We start from the raw sequence: 19001 nt of genomic DNA on the forward strand, positions 1-19001 counted from the left end.
TGAGAGTGTAGCATTACACGCAGCTGCAGCTTGACACTGTGCTGTTCTGACATGGGTCAGTGCAGCCAGCACAGATTCCTTTCAAAGGCTCATGCTGTTTCAAAAGTGTGTGCGAGCCTGCAGATTAATGCTCACTTGTTTGGACGTATTGAAAGAACAAAACACCAAAATTCCAGAGAAATGTAAGCAGCCATAACCGGTGAGCCCAAATCATAAAACATCTTGAAATTCTCATAACTATAATTTTGGACTAGAAACATACTTCCCTTCGGTTAGCATGTGCCCAAACACAATAGGTGACTATTTCTGTAATATGATGGTGATTCCAACTTGTTGTGACGCTGGAGGAACTCCATGAGCACCGTTTGTAGAAGGCAGCTTATGTGATGTAACCGCCCTGTTGCATAGCTGCTGTAGACCAGTATTATCCAGTAGCTGTGTGTAGAAGCAGCTAGGGTCTGCTCATACTGCTTCCTCCTGAAAATTAAATGCTAAAACCTGTTCTAAGTTTTACTAACACACCCCCACACACATATATATATATTATATATGCCAAAAATATATTTTTTTTACCTGAGGGAAAAAACAAACAACAAAACAACCCCAGCCACTTACAAAGTACCTAAATATTCTGCACAGACAAAAGTAGCTGCTCTAGTTAACAGGGACAGATTGGTATGTGGAGAGATAGAAGAAACCTGCACTAATTTGGTAACATCTGACTTGTTGAAGGACAGGCAGGGGACAGCTGAGAAACATGAGAAGTGGTTTCAATTCAGGGCAAGGGCACGGTGACCCTCCTCTACAATACAACAGCAGGCGAATTAGAGTGCAAAAATGAGAGGGGAGCTAGGAAAGCACGCATGCAAGCCTAAGGAGTCTGGGATGGTTGAATTGGATAGCTGGATATGTCCTTTCTGTGCTGTGGTTCACAGACATGGTGACATTGAAAGAGCAGCTGTGAACTGTCAGTTGCCAGTCAAAGATGGGTGGGCCATCCCACAGAAAGAGCTGCATTCTGGGATGCTCCTCTCTCTTGGAAAGATGCCGGTGTTATAGCTATGATGGATTCTCTAAGTCACAGGTGGCATCGATTTTCTTCCTCAACATTCCATCGCTCAGTATTCCCATCAAAGATTCAGCATCTGATAATTATCATATCAGTTTTGAGTCAAGGGTTTCAGATGTCTGTGGTGTGGGGCAGCACTGGTACCAACAACATCTCAAAACATACGTGAGAATCTTTCTCCCTTCGGTCTTCAGAGAAATCATGAAGATTGGGCTGTCACAGAAAATATTAACACACTCCCTTAAATACATGCACAGCATATTTGAACTACCCTCATTTTTTGGACTCTTGGGTCTTTAAGTTTCTAGACAGTGACACAGTTGTTGTAGGTTTTCCTCTGTACACCATTTTACCTGAAATATGACTGAAGTGCAAATTTTCATCATCATTTCATGGCCAGGTGAGACCTGTACCCTTGTTATTTCATGAAATAATAAGCCGATAAAGAATATAGAGTTAATTCCAAGTGTTAAGTTTGCATTTGTATTGTTTTGCTGAAGAGCAAAACAAAACAAGATCATAAAGATAGCAAAAAAGTTTAGAAGTGACCAAATCAACAATCTGATGACTTAAGAAAATAGTCATTAGGAAGAGATAGGCGCATCACTGTCAGACTCTGCAAACCACTGGCTCCAAGACAAGAAGAGAAAATTAGACTTGTGGAAAACATCTATAATAGGATACAAAGACCTGGAAAATGTATTGACATGAATATTTGAAATTATTTGTCTACCGAAATATCTGTACATAAGGGTAAAAGCTGGAAATCAATATTAGATGGTTGTGATCTTTGCAGCCCAACACGACACTGCAATAAAAGCAGGTGTTACTCTGTCATGGACATCAATGCATGGGCTCAGGAACAGTTCCATACATTGGAACACAGTTCATCATGCCATCCACAAATCAGGGAAAAGTTTTGTATTTTTTTCTACATGATGAAGAAATACTGTGTTGCACATAAACTGCACGAAATAAAAGTGTAGAATTACAGAAAATGTTCTGTTGGCTCATTGTGCACACAGTCCTATACTGCGAACCCACCGTAGAAATCATACATTTCTACAGTAGTTATTGAAAAGGGAAAAAATGGGAACATTCTGTAATTTAATTTTTTAAAATCTATTACTTAATTACTTTGGTTAGTATGAATGGCCATGGAGGAGGATCTTCATCGGCAGGAAAAGATACAGGAGTTGTTAAAATACAGTGAAAAGTTTATCAATTGTCTTCTCCTTCACATTTTCCAAAGCCACACTGCGGGCCAGTTACAGTCTTTGGGGGGCCTGTTCTGGCCCCCAGGCATTATGTTTGACACCCCTGGTGTAGATCAAAGAAATGGTAAATGGCCTGCATTTGTATAGCGCTTTTCTAGTCCCTAAGGACCCCAAAGCGCTTTACACTACATTCAGTCATTCACCCATTCACACACACATTCACACACTGGTGATGGCAAGCTACATTGTAGCCACAGCCACCCTGGGGCGCACTGACAGAGGCGAGGCTGCCGGACACTGGCGCCACCGGGCCCTCTGACCACCTCCAGTAGGCAAACACGGGGTTAGTATCTTGCCCAAGGATATTTGGCATGCAGCCAGGAGGCAGCCTGGGATCAAACCACCTACCTTCTGATTAGTAGCTGTCCTGCTCTGCCACCTGAGCTACAGCCACCCCAGAAGAAGTGCAATGATCGAAACCTGACCAATCACTCTGTTTGATTCAGTGTGTTTATGCCTTCCATAGCATAAACCAGCTTCGGTGGGTGGTGGGACATTGCTCACCATTAAGATGCGAGGAGCATTTCTAGATAACAGCCATTTGATAAGTGAAGAAAATACCAACTCTTTCTAACCTTCACACCTACAGTAAGGAACCCTGACCTCCAAAGTGTGTTTGACAAAAGTGAAACTCAGCTTATTTCAGTGGCCTTTCCCCATTACCACCCCAGCCTCACTCATGTGACCTCCTCCTCCCCTTTCACATGCTCCCACACTCCAACTACAGCTATGTATGGGCCAAGGGTTGGTGGGGGGGGGTGTGCGGAGGCTGACGGGGGTGAGGTTACAGCTGCAGCACCCGTCTTGAATGACTGAGCTGTAAATGTGTCTCTTTCATAAACTGTGCAGTATCAGTGCAGAGGCTCTGGCCAATGAGGCTGCAGTAGGCACTAAAATGGCCAAGCCAATGGCTAGTGTCTGTGTGGTATATAAAGAGGGGCCAGAGACCTCCAGAGTTGGGTGACCCCTATTTTGGCTGTGGTGAACAGGATCTGATCCCAAGGACTGTTACCTCTGTACTTGTCTGGTGTGCAGGTAAAGAAATGATTAGTTTTGTGGGGTTAAAGAAGAGCAGACGTGGAGATATGGATTGGGAGAACAAGCAAAGCATTTAAAATAGCACAAACAATTAGTTCTGGCTACTTTTTCTTTTAATGAAAAGCTGTGGACATGAAGTCCATGATGAAATCAAAGGATAATTGTGCAACAAATCTGGTACATTTGCATCCATATGATGCATTAAAAAAAGAGCTAATTTCATTGAATTGTTCTCCGTTAAGATTAAGCTTAAAGATCATGCTTTAACAGACAGGCTGTGGTTCCAGTGATAACTTGTGTCACTCCACTCTTTATTCTCGCTCTCTGCATATGATTTTCTTTTGGACAGTGATTTATGTGGACAGGTGCTTCGCAGTTTGATACATGTAGGAGAGACAGACTGAAGTCCCCCATGTGTCATCTGCGACTTTTGCTGTTTCAAAGTTACACTTTTGGAGCTTTTTGGCTGTAAACTAATCAGAAAATTGTCACATTGAAAGGGATTACTGATTTAAAGAACGGCTAATTTTGTAAATCAGTTTGGGACTGAGGTGCAGATCATATTTCATGTGATGTAACGAGTGCGTCATTGCATGCATCATGTACGTACTCATGTTGAACAGCTTATCAGGTAATGAGAGTAAGAAGAGTATATATTGTTGGATCGCAGTAGCTGGACAAGTGTGCTGCTAATCAGGCTTCTTTCAGCATTGTGACAATTATACTGTTGCAGTAATCCTGTACAGTGACACAAAGACCTTGTAGTGCTTTCAGTGAAAACACGCCTGTGCTGGAACTGACCAGTCAAGTTTTCATTTATGTGCATTTATGTGTCAATGTGCAATCAGGACAGTTGTGATTGTACGTATAAAGCTTTGCTTGTAGATACTGAGGACATAAAGGGTACACATTCAGATGTACTTGTGCTAAAAATACCCAGCCAACAGGCACTCCTCCCTGTACTCTGTTTCAAAATGACATCTGAGCTGCTGGAAATTGAGTGACACTTGTTACCAAGATTCCTCTGCCGACACCGCTCAAAACTTGCAGCTGTCACACAGAATATCCCGTATCTCCAAATGCTGCAGAAATTTTGTGACTATTTCGATCACCTCCACAATCTCCAGATGAAACAGTTTATTATCGTTCCAAGATTTAGTCAAAGGCTTTTCCCTCATTTTGCAGTGTTAGAAAGCAATCATGCCTTTCGGAAACACCCACAACAACTTCAAGCTCAACTACAAAGTTGAGGAGGAGTTCCCAGATCTGTCCAAGCACAACAACCATATGGCCAAGGTTCTGACCAAGGAGATATATGGCAAGCTGAGGGACAAACAGACACCCAGTGGCTACACTCTGGATGATGTCATCCAGACTGGTGTAGACAACCCTGGTGAGATATGTTTCATATCAGATAAAGAAATCTGTTTCATTCCTGATTAACATTAGCCATAAAAACTAATTCTTTCATTTCTGTTCCCCCTCCGAACACACACTTCTTACTTACATTCTTCAGGTCACCCCTTCATCATGACTGTTGGCTGTGTTGCTGGTGATGAGGAGTCCTATGAGGTCTTCAAGGATCTGCTTGACCCTGTCATCTCTGACCGTCATGGTGGATACAAGCCCACTGACAAGCACAAGACTGACCTCAACCATGAGAACCTGAAGGTACCGCAGATTTCATGGAGAAGTACCTTAACAAAAGACTTACTGCACAAGTCTTCAGATGTTGAACTGATTTAATGGTTTAGCACATCTGTGCATTGCTCCAGGAACTCTGTTATTTATTTATCTTTTTTCACCTGGGACTCAAAGTTTATTTGTCTTTAGGGTGGTGACGACTTGGACCCCAACTACGTTCTGTCTAGCCGTGTTCGTACTGGTCGCAGCATCAAGGGATTCACCCTGCCCCCCCACAACAGCCGTGGAGAGCGCAGAATTATTGAGAGGCTGTCCATTGAGGGTAAGTATTCAAAGGAAAAGGACTGCGTCTTTGAATTTAAGCATCCAGTGTCAGTATGGACAATATTATCCCTGCTTTGCTCCTAACTGCAGCTCTGAACAGCCTGGATGGTGAGTTCAAGGGAAAGTACTACCCCCTGAACACCATGACTGATGCTGAGCAGGAGCAGCTGATCGCTGATCACTTCCTGTTTGACAAGCCCGTGTCTCCCCTGCTGACCTGCGCTGGTATGGCCCGTGACTGGCCTGATGGCAGAGGCATCTGGTGAGCACTGTCATTAAGTGTTAATAGGCGGAATGTGAAACATTTTCCTTAGAAATCTTTTGTCTGCATTATCTGTGTGTTCCCCTAAATGTGAAACTATATCTGCTCAGGCACAACGAAAACAAGACCTTCTTGGTCTGGGTGAATGAGGAGGATCACCTTCGTGTCATCTCCATGCAGAAGGGTGGCAACATGAGGGAGGTGTTCAGGCGTTTCTGCGTTGGCCTGCAGAAGGTATGCAGATATAACAGGCCTCGGAAAGCCAGGATGAAATGAAAACAATTGTTCAGGATGTTTCCACGACTCTTCTTCTTTCAAACCTGCCAGATTGAGGAGATCTTCAAGAAGCACAACCGTGGCTTCATGTGGAATGAGCATCTCGGGTACATCCTGACCTGCCCCTCCAACCTGGGCACTGGCCTGCGTGGTGGCGTCCATGTCAAACTGTCCAAGCTGAGCACACATCCCAAGTTTGAGGAGATCCTCACCAGGCTGCGTCTGCAGAAGCGTGGCACAGGTAAACACTCATATGCTTGTGGACCAGCTTGAACAGCCCAGTGAAATCTCCACTGCGACTCTGACTTTTGCCCTTTCTCTTTAGGTGGTGTGGACACTGCCTCTGTGGGTGGTGTGTTTGACATCTCCAACGCCGACCGTCTGGGCTCCTCTGAAGTGGAGCAGGTCCAACTGGTGGTTGACGGTGTCAAGCTGATGGTTGAGATGGAGAAGAAGCTGGAGAAGGGAGAGAGCATTGACAGCATGATCCCAGCCCAGAAGTAGAGAGGGACAATCTTCCGTTTTTCTCGTGACCGTTCATGTGTAATCGAGCCAACTGATGGACACGCAGAGGAAACAGCCGCTCAACTAGAGACTCTTGACTCTGAAAACTTCTTTCTCTTCTTTCCTGCTTTTTCTTTTCTCTGTCCTCTTTTTTTTTTTTTAAGTTCTCCCGTGTTGGTTGGTAACATCCTGGGATCAGCCTCCACTGAGCTGGGCTTGCCTGGCGAATGTGGCATCACCTACTTTTTGTTATAAAAAGTAAAGATTATTGAAGCTGCTCATACTGCTCAATAATAAAGTGCCCTGTAAAACAACTAAACGAGTCGTTTTTGTCTTGTTGCAGTATAATCGACAGATAGAGGTTTTGGAAAGTAGTAGCTTTGAAAACAAGATGGCAAAATGACGGAAAAAATTGCCAACATCAGTGAATTTTATTCATCTTCAGCTCCATGTTCTCCTTACGCATCACACCCACTCATTTCAGGTTACAGTTTGCTTCTGATGGGAGGAATTAAACAGTAGAAGAGAGTAAAATTACTCATACAGGTCAAACTGTGTGTGTTCTTAAGTCTCTTTTGCATGTAACATTAACTGTATCCAAAATCAGTTTTGAAATGACAGTGAATGTTAAATACTGAGCCCCTCGGGTTTCTAATACTGTCATCATCCACCATTTAAACCATTTAGACCAGTGATACACCTTTTCCGAGCAGGTATACAAGCATTTACCCAAACGCTCACGTCACCAAAACCTCTTTTTGAGAATTCTTCACAGTAGAATCCCCCTGATTCATCCATCTTATACTATGAGTGAGTTGTTTAACCATAAGTTATTTGCTTTTCTCTTTTTTTCAACCCATTTAGTTCAAAAGTTCCAGCTGAAATGCTCAGCAAACAACCTGAAACGTTTCTATGGCTTGAATGCAGACAGGGACTTGGAAATTCAAGTTAAAACTGCACAATTTTTTCCAACTGCAGCTGTCCTCGTGCAGGATCTAAATCATTTTTCTTATGTACGAGGTGCACTCAAAGAGTTCACAGACTCCTGTTGTGCAGCATGGTACGGTCATGTGTACGTAAAAGATGTCAAGTAGGACTTTAAGAGACGTGATTCCACATTTTGTCACTCTATCAACATGAAAACCTGTGATAGACAAAGTTCTGTAGATAGGCTTTTGCACTTTGTACCATGGAGCTGAGGCAGCATGTGGGCATCTTTGACCCAACATTCAGACCCAGGATCTGGCATGAATTTGTCCCTCGGTGTCATATTATTGTTGGGTTTTTACCTCACAACATAAAGAGGCGAATTTGTTGTGATCTGGTGCTATATAAATAAAATCAAACTGCACTGAGTATTTCCAATGTAGAGTTCTATAGTAGCAGCCTACTACAGAACAATCAGCTCAAATGCACGTGCAAGTGTTTGGACCATACCAGCTCACCGCCTGCTCTGCTACACAGAGCCTCGTCTCTGCGACCTTGTCTTCTTCGCCGCAACAAGTCTTGTAATTCTTTGACTGCACCTCATACTCTACGCTGTGGTATGTTTTACGGCATATCCAAAGGCTTCTATAAACTCAAGATGCCCTCTTGAATGAGTGCTGAAGCTATCCTGTTGCAACAAGGTGGAGTGAAGTTACTGTGTCTCACATGAGCCCTTCTGTTACTTTTTGTGAAGGGGGGTGGGGGATATTCTGGCATTTCATTTAGCAACTCATATCTGAAAAGTGACTGTGTGTGTCTGCATTTCACAAAGCTTCCAGTCCAAGGTGTGCATCACATTTCATTTTTTCCAGTATAACCCAAACTCTGAACTCATGCAAGATTGCAGCTTGGTTTTGTTCCCCATTATCACTGACAGAAACTGCTTTAATCTAGAATTACTTCCCTTGCTCTAGCTATAAATAAACCTTGAGCTCTAAGATATATACTATATTCATATATTTTATATACAGCCATCAGCTGACTGATATAAATCCTGTTTTTTTTTAATGATATTATTCTAAAAAATAAATAAAGTACCTGTGCAAATATCCACAAATCGAAGTGTTTCACATTTAAGACATTGGCGCCTTCCAGTGGCTAGTTCTGGGTATTACCTATACAGGTACACTGGAAGGAGCTGATTCAAGTCAAAGCAAAGTGCATTGAGGTCTATATTACCTAATGCTAATATACACCACAATGAAAAACGTCCAGGGAGAGGACAAGGACAGACTCCTGATGTCCACTCTGGTGTCTGCTTCTCACCCTGAGGGGGAGGGCAGGTCAACATCGACTTCCCCTGCTGGGCTACGTGAAACAGCAAACACCATACTGGACTGAAAATGTAGAACAATGTGAGAGAGTGGATGATGGCTGACCATTTCCCTGCAATAAAGAAAGACGAATGCTCGACCGGATAAAGTTGGCGGTACGTATGGAGGCGGCGAACAGAAGGTCAGCGATCCCTGTAAAATGTAGGGGTGGGAATGGAATGGGGTGGGGCTGGGTGGTGGGGGTAGGTCACCATGAGCAAAGCCACAACTGAGAGACAGTATTAACAGTAAATCAGCAGCCAAACAATATGATCTCTGTAGCCTACGCAAATATCACAGTACATTATTCACTAAAAACAGGGAGGGAGAATAGAAAGCTCTCGCACTTTTCTCTCTCTCTTTTTTTTGTTTTTTACTTTTTTACATTAAATGTGTATTTTATGAAGGCGCTGGGAGTAGTTCACTTTAAAGGCAACTGGACTAACAAGAAGAAAACACTGTCCACACTGCCTTCGTCGTGCCTTTCCGAATACAGAGCGCTCCCCCCTCCCCTGATCCCCACGGTCATCAGTAATGGACAGAGCAGTTAATACACGTACCACAAGAAAAAGAAAAGAAGAAAGAAAAAGGGCGGGCGTTAGAGGAGTGCACGCCGCCTCTGTGTGTGTGACGGCGAGTGTGTAATCCAAGCGCTTGCGCTGCTGCTTGGCCGATCCACTTTTTGGCGTTTCCCACCGACAGAACTGAGGCGACGACTAAAGTGAGATCACGACTGAGGTGAGATCGCACGGCACAGAATAGAAGCGGCAGAAGAGCTGCCCTGCACTGAAAATACACCAGAAATACTGAATCTCTCTAAGTCTGTGGTGGGGTGAGTGACGGCCCACCTCTGCTAATGACAACTGACTTATTACAAGGCTGCTAAAGAAAAGTGAAGGTTGGTGAAATCTAAATGACTCGGTTGGGGGTCGGTCACAAATACTGAAGGACGTTGATTTTAGCCAATTTTAGCTCCTGTATTTATTATAGAGGGTCATTAAGGACAACTTACTGCACCGAATTATCATATGTAATAATTTAAGAGCGTTATCCCAGCAAACATAGTGAAATATAAATGATGGACATAGCCAGAGTGAAATCAGCAAATGGTTTTTAGCTTTGCATTCTGAAGCCTCAATGGTAGCTTTGTGGCAGCTGCCTTAATAGAATCTTATTGCCCACACATTATTGCAGTGGACTGCATACAGGTCATACAGACTAACACATGGATACAGCCTCTGTGGCTGACCTATTGGTTTTTGGATTATTCGGGCAATTCTATATTATTTGCCAGATTATTTCTTTATAAATTATCCAAAAGGTACCAATACCACAAACATAGTTCAAAGATCCAGTTCAGTAGCTCATATTAACAAAGATTGGCAGACACCAATGAGCTACAGTTGCACATCTGTTAACACATCTGTAAAGGGACTGTAAAGGCCAACACTGTTTCTGTACCACAGTGCAAGCATGCTATTAAGTGCTGTGAAGAAGATGAGAGTCTATGGAGATTGATTCACATTTGGAGCCTGCCTCAAGTGGCCACTAGAAGAACTGCAGTGTTTGGCACTTGAACTTCTTTTCATTACTGGAGGTTATAACTCGGTTACTACCGGTAATGGGAAAAGAGCACCATCTGTCTTCCCTTTTTTCAACCCACGTGATTGACAGCTTAATTTTGACAGTAACTGTTGGCCTTTTGACTTAAGCATAACGTAGTTTGAGTCATAATTTAGGTGTCATAAATTGGTTTAGATTTAGTTTTGACTGGTAACAGTTGCTCCACACCATTTCCAAAGGATTTTTTTCTTTGACATCAAATGCAAAATGTGTCCACATGTCTGATCTTCTCTTCCTCCCAAGTGCTGGATATTTTGATTCTCACATAAGAAACAGGGAGCATGACAGCTAGCTGTGACGTAGTTGTACCATTTCACAGTGGCAGATCATATATGCGCATCTAACCTTTCTACACTTCTACACAACTTCATTAGTTCTGATTGGATCTCATCTCTCCAGGATGTTTTCATATCAGTTTTATCTGTGGATGAAAGTGCATTTCATCACACTTTTTGTCCTCCCGCATTAGCTTTTATTTAGTTATCGCCTTGTTTATGTCTGAAAAAGCATTTTGTTGATGACTCTCTGTGATAAATGATCAGCTGATCAGGATAAGAAATGTTTCCCTCGTGGTGAGAATGTTTTGTCCTCTCTTTGTAATCAGCACATTTTTCCCTTTGGAACTATTTTTCAACCCATGTTGGATGTTTAGAATGAGCACTGATCTAACTCACCACTGAAATGTTTGCTGGGATAATAAAAGGAGGAAATCAGCTGGACTGATTTAGCGTTAAAGAAGGCTGAAAAATGGAGCTTGACCTTACAGTTACTACTGACCGACATTAGCTAAATTTGAAGCGTCTGCTCTCGTCACTCAGAGAAACTAATGTGACTGAGAGGCCATAACTCCGTGCTGCACTCAAGCTTCTGACTGGCTGTTTCAACGGCCCGTCAACCCCATCCCCTGACCTTAATCCGGCGTGTTTGTCACTGCTGTATTTACCCGACTCAAAGCAACGTAACACTGCGGCTGCTCGTCTGATTGCTGAGTTGGACCATTTCCTTGTTTGTGCATGTTACTATTTCAGCAGGATAACTATCGGTGAGGGGGGAATATTAAAAATTTTAAAAACAAAACAGTAACACAATGTAAAGGTGACATATAAAAAAAAAGTGTTAAAAAAAGGATGGATGAGGATGTCAGACAGACAGGAGGTGATTTTCTGCAGTGGTGAAAGTGACAGTGAGTAAAAACAATGACCAGAACAATAAATAACAAAATAAAGAGTCATTATGGCTAGGAGTAGCAATAAAAAATATTCAACTTATTCCATCTGATCCAGGTCCAGTGGGAGCAGTAGCTCAGGGAAGGGAAAGCTGAGCTGTGTTGGGTAGGGTGGAGAGAGAAGGGGGCAGGGGGTAGGAGGGTGGATGTTTTAGTCTGTATGACTTTACGGATCAGGTGTGTGTCTATCAGTGTGTGTGTGTGTGTGTGTGTGTGTGTGCGTGTGTGCGTGCAGGGGGGAGGTTAGTCTTGAAAGAGACAGAAGGAGACATCTTTTCTTTCGGGTCCAGCCCCTCACCTCTTCTCTGTTTTTTTGTTTTCCTTTTTTGATTTCCTTTGCGCACATACATCAACAACACTCACACGGAACCACGCACTCGTATGCAAACGCACCCTCTCGATCAAAGTTCAAGGTCCTTAGAGATTTGGGTGGCAATGTCCCGAAAAGCTAGCGGCGCCCCCCAGAGTCGCGTGTAGCGCACCCCGTTAGAAGTCTCAGAGGTGCCTGTGGAAAGATGGCACACCTCGGCCTCGAAAGCCACGCGGCCCCCTGCCACGCCGTGGGTGCAGGAGAGCAGAAAGGGGCCGGCGTGGTGGACCTGGCAGCCACATCCGAGAGCTGCCTCCCGCAGAGCCAATACCACCTCCGCAGGGTCCCGCCGCCCGCCGCCTCTCAGATCCCAGCCACGTCCGACGGCCCGGGGCTCGGACGCTTTTTGATACCCAGGTAGATGGCAACTGAGGAGAGGGAGGGAAGAACAGGAAGAAAAAGGTCAGACATCTGACATCCTCTCTGTTTCTAAACGCTATCGACACAGGCAGAACTTATGTACTTACCTTGTGACCGCAAATCTCCTGATTCCCTCAGATTCATTTGTGACCCTGTTGGACAAACAGGCATCGTAAGAGGTAATCCACCAGAGCACAACGAGCCTCATGATGAGACGGCATTAACAAGTGGATATTAAATGTGGAACTGAGCAAGCATCAGCAACAACAAGCATGTGATGTTGCAAAACAACTTGTCCTGACAAAGGCACTCCTCACTCACTCACGACTTCTAAAGCATGCAGATATAAACAGTTTCCTTCAGCTTCTGTGTTACGACGTTTTCATTTTACTTACTTTCATTTACTCAACTTCACATGGAGAAAACATTAAATGATTTTTACCCCACCAACCACAAACTGGAAACACTATTCCTACAGGTATACACGGGATGCTAGTGGATAGTCTTTATAGACGATGACACTGATTCTTCCTTGATTGCAACCATGCTTGAAAACAAGTGTGTGGGACCTGGACAGAATGAAGACCATTCACGAGGCATGCAGACAAGCAGTATGAAAAAACATCAGGCATTTCTGAACTTGAGCAAATTCCAGTGTGAGCAGGCAGACAGGAAATGGGCGGCACAGGCAGACAAGAAAGAAGAGCGAGACATGGAAACTTACTAACTGTTTTTGATCCTTGTGGAAGAGTACAACCCGAGACTGATTTGTTTGAGCCCTGGCGCTTGGACGGGTCAAGATTGACCCTGATGCCATGACACGGAGAAAAGAGAACGAGATAAAGATGGAGAAAAAAGAGGGAGTAAAGGGTAAGAGCAGGGGATTTGGGGGAGGAGTAAGAGAGAGTATAAGTGAATCACAGGAAAGCAAGTGGTGGAAAAAGAGTGCAGCGCTGCAGCTGATTGGCAAGGATGAAGCTGAGGTTTGATAAGATTAGACATGTGTGATTATGATGACTGGGAGGGAGAGGGGATAATCCGGGGCCGCAGCAGGGCTTGCTGAAAGGCCTGGGTGGATAAAATGTTTTGATAAGCATGGATCCATCCCAGGCTGTGCTCAAGATGAAACACAGAACTTTACATCAACTCTACATGACTTTGTTTCATGCATTTGACGTCCTTGGTTTGAGTTCATAAGAATCTTACACCAACTGGAACAGCAAAGAAAGCCATAAACAAAAATCAAAAAACAAAAACATGTGAGAGACACTTGTGTCCTTTTTTCAATAACCATATAAGAATATGGAAATTGAATAAAAGCTATGTACATGTAGCAAGGGCTACACTATGAGGTAGTGTAACAGATTCATTATTAAGACTGTTTCCTACTGTGCTCAAAATTAATAAGATCAAGTAAAATGGATGTCTCATGTCAAGCTCTGTAGTGAGCCAGCACAGAGGTTTTATCCTTTTTTGTTCTTCTGCATGTTTATGGATTAACACAACTTCAGTCACGAGTGAGAAGCAGCAGTCCAAGACAAACGGCAGCAGCTGTCTTGAGAAGTGAAATTTCCCAAGAAGTACTCTCACCCAACGTCACATTAACACAACATAATACCAACATAGCGTTAGCTTAGCATACAAACACGTGTATATTGGGGGTGTCCAAATTCATAGGCTGCATCCTCCCGAGGGCCCGGCCTTCACAGTCTAAGTGGGCCGGGTCCTCCGAAGGCCAGGTAGGCGGAAGTGAGCAGCTGTGAAACTGGACGGTCTAGCCTTCAGTTTTGCGTCATCGCTGCCTCGGTGGAGTTTAATAAACTTGGCCGTCTGCTCCTTGCTATCTAAAATATAACAGGACCCTGGTGTAAATTCTCGATCATCTCACACTTCTGTTTAATCAGTTTTCCCTTTGACATTTATTCAGCTGTAATCTCAGCCAAACCGATTTACTCATGAACAAATAAAACACTGAAAGCCAAACAATAACATCCTTCAACTCTGGGGAAAAGGAGCACGCATTTGGAGGAGTCTATGAATTTGGACAGCCTTCGTCGCCTTGCTGTGACGTAATCGGCCTACAAATGTGGCCTCAGGAGGATGCAGCCTATGAATATGGACACCCCTATTATCTTCTTAATAAGTAGTAACTGCTAATGTTATAGCAAGTGGTTTCCACAAATGTATGATGCAGGGAGAAGCTGTGAGTCTGCTTCTGTTAAAAGTAAAAAAAACAAAAACAAAACAGCTCCAGCTTTCTTAAAAAGACTACAGCTTTTGTAGAGTATAGCTTATGTCAGTGCTTAAGGATACAGGTAACAGAACTACACTCACATACTACAAGCTACTGTGTTCAAAGCCTAACCAATGAAAATTTCAAGTCATTCAGGAAACAACCAGCTGGTTGATTTTACTTGAATTTGTAATATTTAAAAAACTTGAAGGCGTTTGGAGGTGAACTGGAGCACAGCTTTTATAACGTGCTTCTAGTCTTTATGCTAAGGTAAGCTAATGTCTCATAGCTCATTTATATTGAAGGAATACATAAGCCATACTATTAAATGTTCTCATCTCGAGCCATTACTTTAAACAATATCATTCTATTGATTATTTATTATCCTATCACTTGCAGAAGAGGCGGCTTGTACAAAGAGCAGTTTTCCCAGGCTGTAAATACTTTCCTGGTTAAATCAAAGAAGTTTTGATTTCATCGCCTAATGAAGACCTACAAAGCTACAGAAACTGTCATGTTTCTTGTATTCAGCAGTACTACTATACAGATCACACGTAGTGCAAGTCTACCTGCGAGTGAGTTTCGAGGTCAGCTTGGTGAAAAGGTTGGAGGTGGCCCTGGTGCGGGCATGGGTCAATGGGCTGGTGTCGTGGTGCGACAGAGTGGGTGAAGTGGGCGGGGCCGAGTAGACCGGGGGACCACGATCCCTCAGCTGTCCCCCGTGAAAGGTGCTGCGGATTGTGGAGCCTCGAGTCAGGCGGCATCGGTCTGAGGAGGAAGATGAGCCTGTAGCTCCAGCTGCAGAAATGCTGAGCGTGGAGGGAGACGCTGCCGGCATGCGGTGGCCCAGGGAACTGGAGCGAGGAAGAAAAATAAACAGGATTTAGTCTTTAGTCTTATTGACTTATAATTTTTGATAATCTGGCCTTTGAGTCTGACGTCATTAGCCGTTTCCGGGTCCAAACTCCGCCTCTAGTCCCAAAATCAAACAAACACTGACAAACTGTCTAAATTCGTCTTTAATAAAATGATCAGTGTAGCTTCTTCACAAGGTGTAACAATTAAGTTTAACATCCAGGCATCCATGAAAGCAGGATTTATGGAGTTTAACGGCGTTGGGAGTTAGCTCGCTAGTTTCCATCTAAAGACGACATAACATGTTCTGACTCAGGGATTTCTGAAAAAATTACACAATTAGAAAGTACAGCAGTGATGTTTGTAAGGTTACTGAGGGGGGACTAGCTGGTATATAATGATGTGCTACGTAGTGGCTAGCTACACGGCTATGGTTAGCATAACATAAACACATTAGCACAGTGAAGCTGGAGGATGAATGCTAACTTTTTTCCACTTGATAAAAGTTAACGTGAGGGTTCCTGATGGTTAAGGACAAACGCAATCGCATTTCAGGATGCTGTAAACGGAACAAACTCCAGTCAGGAGAACAACTGAGATAATCCATCCACAACACAAGGTTAGTCATTAATACAGTGGTTTGCAAAAGTATTCGGCCCCCTTGAACTTTTCCACATTTTGTCAAATTACAGCCACAAACATGAATCAATTTTATTGCAATTCCATGTGAAAGACCAACACAAAGGGGTGTACACCTGAGAAGTGAAACGAAAATCATACATGATTCCAAACATTTTTGTTACAAATAAATAACTGCAAAGTGGGGTGTGCGTAATTATTCAGCCCCCTTTGGTCTGAGTGCAGTCAGTTGCCCATAGACATTGCCTGATGAGTGCTAATAACTAAATAGAGTGCACCTATCGCTTACGGATATTTGCCATGTTAATGCAGTTATGGCGTTAAGGTCATTTTAAAGAGATTAACGCTGACAGCACTAATTGTAAGGTTTTAAAAACTGAGCTTTAAAACATGCTGTTGATGAATAGTGGTAAAAAAAAAAAATCACAGTTAATTTTGCAAATTGGCCACATTATCAACAAGACAACCACGTCATGGTTAAAAGGATGTCGTATTCTTTTCAGAACGTACCAATATGTTGGCATCTTCAACTCCGTCTCCACCATCTCCAAACCATACATCACAGCAGGTCATTACCATCTTCTAAACCTTTTTACTCTTGCTGCTGTCCCACCACACACCTCACTGTCCTCATACATGTCCTGCACCACCCACATACTTTTCTGCCACTCCTGAGTTCCTCATGCTGTACCACAGTTCCTCTCTTGGCACCCTATCACATGCTTTCTCTAGATCCACAAAGACACAGTGAAGCTCATTCTGACCTTCTCTATACTATATCCCAAACCAAACATCCCATCTGTAGTGCTCACTGTTCGTCACCTGTCTTCTTAACCTAGCTTCAACAACCATAGTTTCATGGTCGACCTTTTCCCTCTACAGTTATTACAGCTCTGTACATGACCCTTGTTCTAAAAAAAGCATACCAGCACACACTTCATTCCTCGAGGATCCTTTCACTCAGACTGTGTTAAACAATCTGGTCTCTGCTAGACGTTTTCATATCTCCGCAGGTATGTTGCTTAGACTGATCCCCTTTTCATTTTTCATCCCCTTCAAGCTGCCCTCCTTGCTAACCCCCTTCATTTCTTATTTCACTAATTTTCCTCCATCCTCTCTCTCCCATTTTCTACATACATCAGCTCCTCAATATACTCTTTCCATCTTCTCAACACACTCTTGTCACTTGTTAGCCCATTTCCATCTCTATCCTTAATTCCAGCTCTGTCTCACTGCATAGCCGATTGATACAAGTCTTTTTCTCCGTCCTTAGTGTCCAGCCTCGCATGCAGCTAACTATAAGCCTCATCCTTTGCCACCTCTCTCTTTGCCTCTCAGTGCACCTGTCTACTTTCTTCTTCTTCCTGACTACCTACTTTTTCTTTGCTAACCTCTTCTTTTAAATATTGTCCTGTACTTCATCCTGAACCATCTCAATCCTTCTTGAACTCTGCGAAACGCTCTTCCTTCATCAAATTCCACCACTTAATCCTTGCCTCTGCCTTTACGCACTTCCTCTTCTTGGCCAAAGCGATCCTATAGACCTCCATCCTGACACAGATACAGTATCAGCCAGCTCTCTCCCTTTACATTTACAGCCCTCTCACCTCCACATTCCTGCCTTCTTTTTTCCTATTGCTGCCTACCAACATGCCTTCCACCTCTCCTCTTCCTTTGTCTTTGGTCAACAGCACCACATTGACTGATAGCCTACTGATTTGGTATGGTAATCTCTTGCTTTAGGATCTGCATATTTGATTCAGCCGAGATTTTATGCTGGATGCCCTCCCTGGCATAACCCTCACCCTCACCAGGACACTGACTTGTGGTGCCCTGTGACTCAGTTCGTAAATATTATCAGAACAAAGGACTAAAAACCCCAATCCAATCCACCTTCCTTTGAAGGTTAATGATACCAAATATCTGCTACCCGCTTAAAGTCTCTGTGAATCTGTACGACTACTGACGACACAAAGTGGTACCTGTTGTCTTTGCCGTTCTGCAGAAGAGAGTGTCTATCAGTTCCTGAACGGTCGGTGCACACATATGTATTCCGGCGTGTCATGGCGCTTCCGGGGATGTTATTCTATCCGAGGAGAAGAGTAATTTCAGAACACATATTAGCTTAGAGAGTTGTTGAGGAAATTAAACTGTGATTCATACAGTGAAGCTGTACTGTAATGCAAATCCATGACCTGTACTGAACTTTGACATTTTACAAAGATATCTGTTGGAGCTACATTGGAAGCAGACAGGACCACGGCTGAGTGAATATAAAACACCTAGAATGCATTTTTTAAATGTTACAATATTTATTACAATGTTACAATATTTATTACAATTTACAGACCTCCAACAAACCATTTTAACCTTTTAACAACATGAAAACAAGATTTGTATCTAAAAATCTACCTTAAAAAAAGGTAGACAAAAAATATATATATAGTTTTAAGGATAAAAAAGCCATAGCTTCGCGATTATGTAAATAATTATTTTAGGCCTTTCCTTATTTTCCATTATATATACACATCTATACATATATATACATATAGACATATATATGTCCTTCTGACTATACACAGCACAAGGTTTGTGTTTTTTTAACTTGTCTAAGAAGCTATACAACCTTAATGACTACTTATGTGAGTGCTAACAGTAGTAAAACTATACTTGCTGAGGAGTAGTGAAGACCAACTTTCCGATTCTTGCAGTAAAACCTATGCTCTTGGTTCGATGCCCAGCTTTCTGCTTCTTGAAGAGTAAATGTGTCACTTACCGTGGTGGCAGTCATGTCTTTGCGACGGTCTGGGATTTCAGACTTGTTGGGGTTGTTGGCACTGCTAACCATTGGACTAGAGGGAGGCAGGCTGCGGCTCCCCATCACACTGCAGCTAGCCTTGCGCGGAGGCATCCTTCCCTCCCGCAGTTCTCGGTCGCCCGTGCTGGTTGGGCTCCGCTTGGGGTGCATGACGGGCATGGAGGGCCCGCCTTTGTTGTGGAGG

The 19001-nt window shown here is 43.3% G+C and overlaps 2 protein-coding genes across 3 annotated transcripts in view; one reads left to right on the plus strand and one right to left on the minus strand.

The window, feature by feature from the left end:
- Positions 1-3103: 3103 nt before the first annotated feature.
- Positions 3104-6708, plus strand: ckma (creatine kinase, muscle a). The gene is made up of 8 exons (XM_026181071.2): positions 3104-3381; positions 4570-4777; positions 4901-5055; positions 5218-5350; positions 5443-5614; positions 5725-5848; positions 5942-6131; positions 6216-6708. Exons 2-8 carry the CDS (start codon positions 4585-4587, stop codon positions 6392-6394), a joined length of 1146 nt encoding a protein of 381 aa, XP_026036856.1. The 5' UTR covers positions 3104-3381; positions 4570-4584; the 3' UTR covers positions 6395-6708.
- A 98-nt stretch (positions 6709-6806) lies between these two features.
- mark4a (MAP/microtubule affinity-regulating kinase 4a) overlaps positions 6807-19001 on the minus strand; it is a 34108-nt gene continuing 21913 nt past the window's right edge. The window contains exons 13-18 of one of the 2 annotated variants that reach the window (XM_026181067.2): positions 18776-18987; positions 17982-18085; positions 15075-15359; positions 12997-13079; positions 12380-12424; positions 12078-12280 (exon numbers count right to left, since the gene is read on the minus strand). In XM_026181067.2, the coding sequence (XP_026036852.1) occupies positions 12216-12280; positions 12380-12424; positions 12997-13079; positions 15075-15359; positions 17982-18085; positions 18776-18987 (794 nt within the window). In that variant the 3' untranslated portion in view covers positions 12078-12215. Of the gene's footprint in view, positions 12281-12379; positions 12425-12996; positions 13080-15074; positions 15360-17981; positions 18086-18775; positions 18988-19001 lie in introns of both variants that reach the window. The other variant, XM_026181062.2, reaches the window with a different exon arrangement.

The sequence above is a fragment of the Astatotilapia calliptera genome, chromosome 10 (assembly GCF_964374335.1).
Source record: "Astatotilapia calliptera chromosome 10, fAstCal68.1, whole genome shotgun sequence".
Lineage (NCBI taxonomy): Eukaryota > Metazoa > Chordata > Actinopteri > Cichliformes > Cichlidae > Astatotilapia > Astatotilapia calliptera.